Source organism: Manacus vitellinus, unplaced genomic scaffold (assembly GCF_001715985.3).
Source record: "Manacus vitellinus isolate BGI_N305 unplaced genomic scaffold, ASM171598v3 scaffold_229_pilon, whole genome shotgun sequence".
Lineage (NCBI taxonomy): Eukaryota > Metazoa > Chordata > Aves > Passeriformes > Pipridae > Manacus > Manacus vitellinus.
The window spans coordinates 14,241-16,068 of NW_021939631.1; the positions used below are offsets into that span (position 1 = coordinate 14,241).

The window sequence follows — 1,828 nt, forward strand, 5'->3', positions numbered from 1 at the left end:
AGCAGGATGTTAAACGCTGCAGAGCTGCTTCTGTGTGAGCGACGAGGGCGGCGTCATCAGCATAAAGCAGCTCCTGGACAAGATGGTTTAAGGTCTTGGTGTGGGCCTTCAGTCGCCTTAGGTTGAAAGGGCTTCCATCAGTATGGTATCGGATGTAGATCCCGTCCTGATCAAGACGTCACGTGTGTTACATATTCATGACCCACCGGCAGTGGTTGGTGCTCTCTGTAAATCGCGGGACACGCCCCTGGCCCTGCGCACTTCTCTCTGCTGCTCGTCTCGGTGGTCGCGGGGGGTGAAGGCTCAACGTCTTCCTCTCTCGGAGCGTGCGCAGTCGCTCAGCGCCTTCCCCTGGCGACGGCTCCTCATTGGCTGCCCGTCCGTCCGCTCGGTGTCCCATTGGCTGCTCATTGGCTACATTTGCTCCATCGCACCCTCCCATTGGCTGCCCCTTCGCGCCCCCGCGCAGCTTTCCCATTGGCTGCCCCTGGGCAGCTCCCCATTGGCTGCTCACCGGCAACCCGGCTGTTCCCTGAGCAACAGCCCCGCCCCTTCCCATGGCACTGATTGACCTGTGCCGATTGCAGGCACCTTCACACCCTCCCCAGCACCCGCAGCTGAACAGTCTCCCTTATCAACAGCAGGGCAACATTTTCCCAATAGCGACTGGACATTTTCCCTTCTCATCCTGGGGCCGGGAATGGGGTGCAGAGGGGTCCTCGTGTCTGGGAATGGGGGTTCAGGGGGTCCCAGTGCTGGATGAGGTGGGTCAGGGGGGTCCTGGTGCCCAGGAATAGGGATTCAGGGGGGTCCTGGTACCAGGTATGGGGGTATGGGGGGTCCCTGTGCCCGCAAATGGAGATTCAGGGGGGTCCCAGTGCCCAGAAATGGGAGTTCAGGGGGGCTCCCCTTCCCAGGAATGGGGGTTTCAGGGGGTCCCTGTGCCCAGGAATGGGGGCATAGGGGGTTCCAGAGGCTGGATAAGGGAGTGTAGGCAGGTCCCCGTGCCAGGGAAGGGCTGCAGAGGAGTCCCCTTCCCGGGAATGGGGATTCAGAGGGTCTCCCCTTCCTGGGAATGGGGGTTCTGGGGGTGCCGGTGCCGGATAACGGGGTTTAAGTGAGTCCCAATGCTGGGGGAGGAGGTGCAGGGGGTTCCTCATGCCCAGGAATGGGGGTTCAGGGCAGTACCAGTTAGAGAATGGGGGCTCAGGGGGGTTCTGGTGCCCAGGGAAGGGTGTTCAGGGGGGTCCCAGGGATGGATAAGGGGGTGCAGGGAGGTCTTTGTGCCAGGGAAGGGGTGCAGGAGAGTTCTCTTCCTGAGAATGGCAGTTCAGAGGGGTCCTGGTGCCCAGGAATGGGGGTTCAGGAGGTGCCGGTTCCAGGGGGTCCCACTGACCCTTCATTGCCCCCCCGGGTCCCCCAGGAGCCCCAGGAGCCCCCCCAGCCCCAGCGCTGGAGCCATCGCGCTGCTCCGCTGCCTTTGGGGAACATCCCTCCTTCAACCTGTCCTGCTTTGGTCACAGGCCTGGAAAAAGTTTCTTCTTCTGGAATGCTTCCCAGCCCTGGGGGCTGGCCAAGATACTCCTTCCTATCAGTGCTGCTCAGGCCCACATGGTTTAGTCTCAGGACTAAGATATCCACCTGAACGCAGCCGTGGGTGGATCCAGGACTCAGCCCTGCCTGGTACAGCTGAAGGAATTCACAAGACTTAAACTCTATTTGTTGAAATTAAAGATTTTCCCAACATTTTCCCCCTTGTTGAAATTTTCAGCAAGTCTCACTGATGAGCTTTATAACGCTTTGGGTTACAAACATCGGTACAACAGTT

At 59.7% G+C, this 1,828-nt stretch overlaps 1 protein-coding gene across 1 annotated transcript in view; it reads left to right on the forward strand.

Moving 5' to 3' along the window:
- The window catches only part of LOC115307468 (class II histocompatibility antigen, B-L beta chain-like), a gene marked incomplete at its 5' end in the record, with an annotated part of 12,728 nt that extends 12,157 nt beyond the window's left edge, over positions 1 to 571 (forward strand). The window contains one exon of the mRNA XM_029959808.1: positions 159 to 571. Coding sequence (XP_029815668.1) covers positions 159 to 571 — 413 coding nt within the window. The remainder of the gene's footprint in view (positions 1 to 158) is intronic.
- Positions 572 to 1,828: the final 1,257 nt, after the last annotated feature.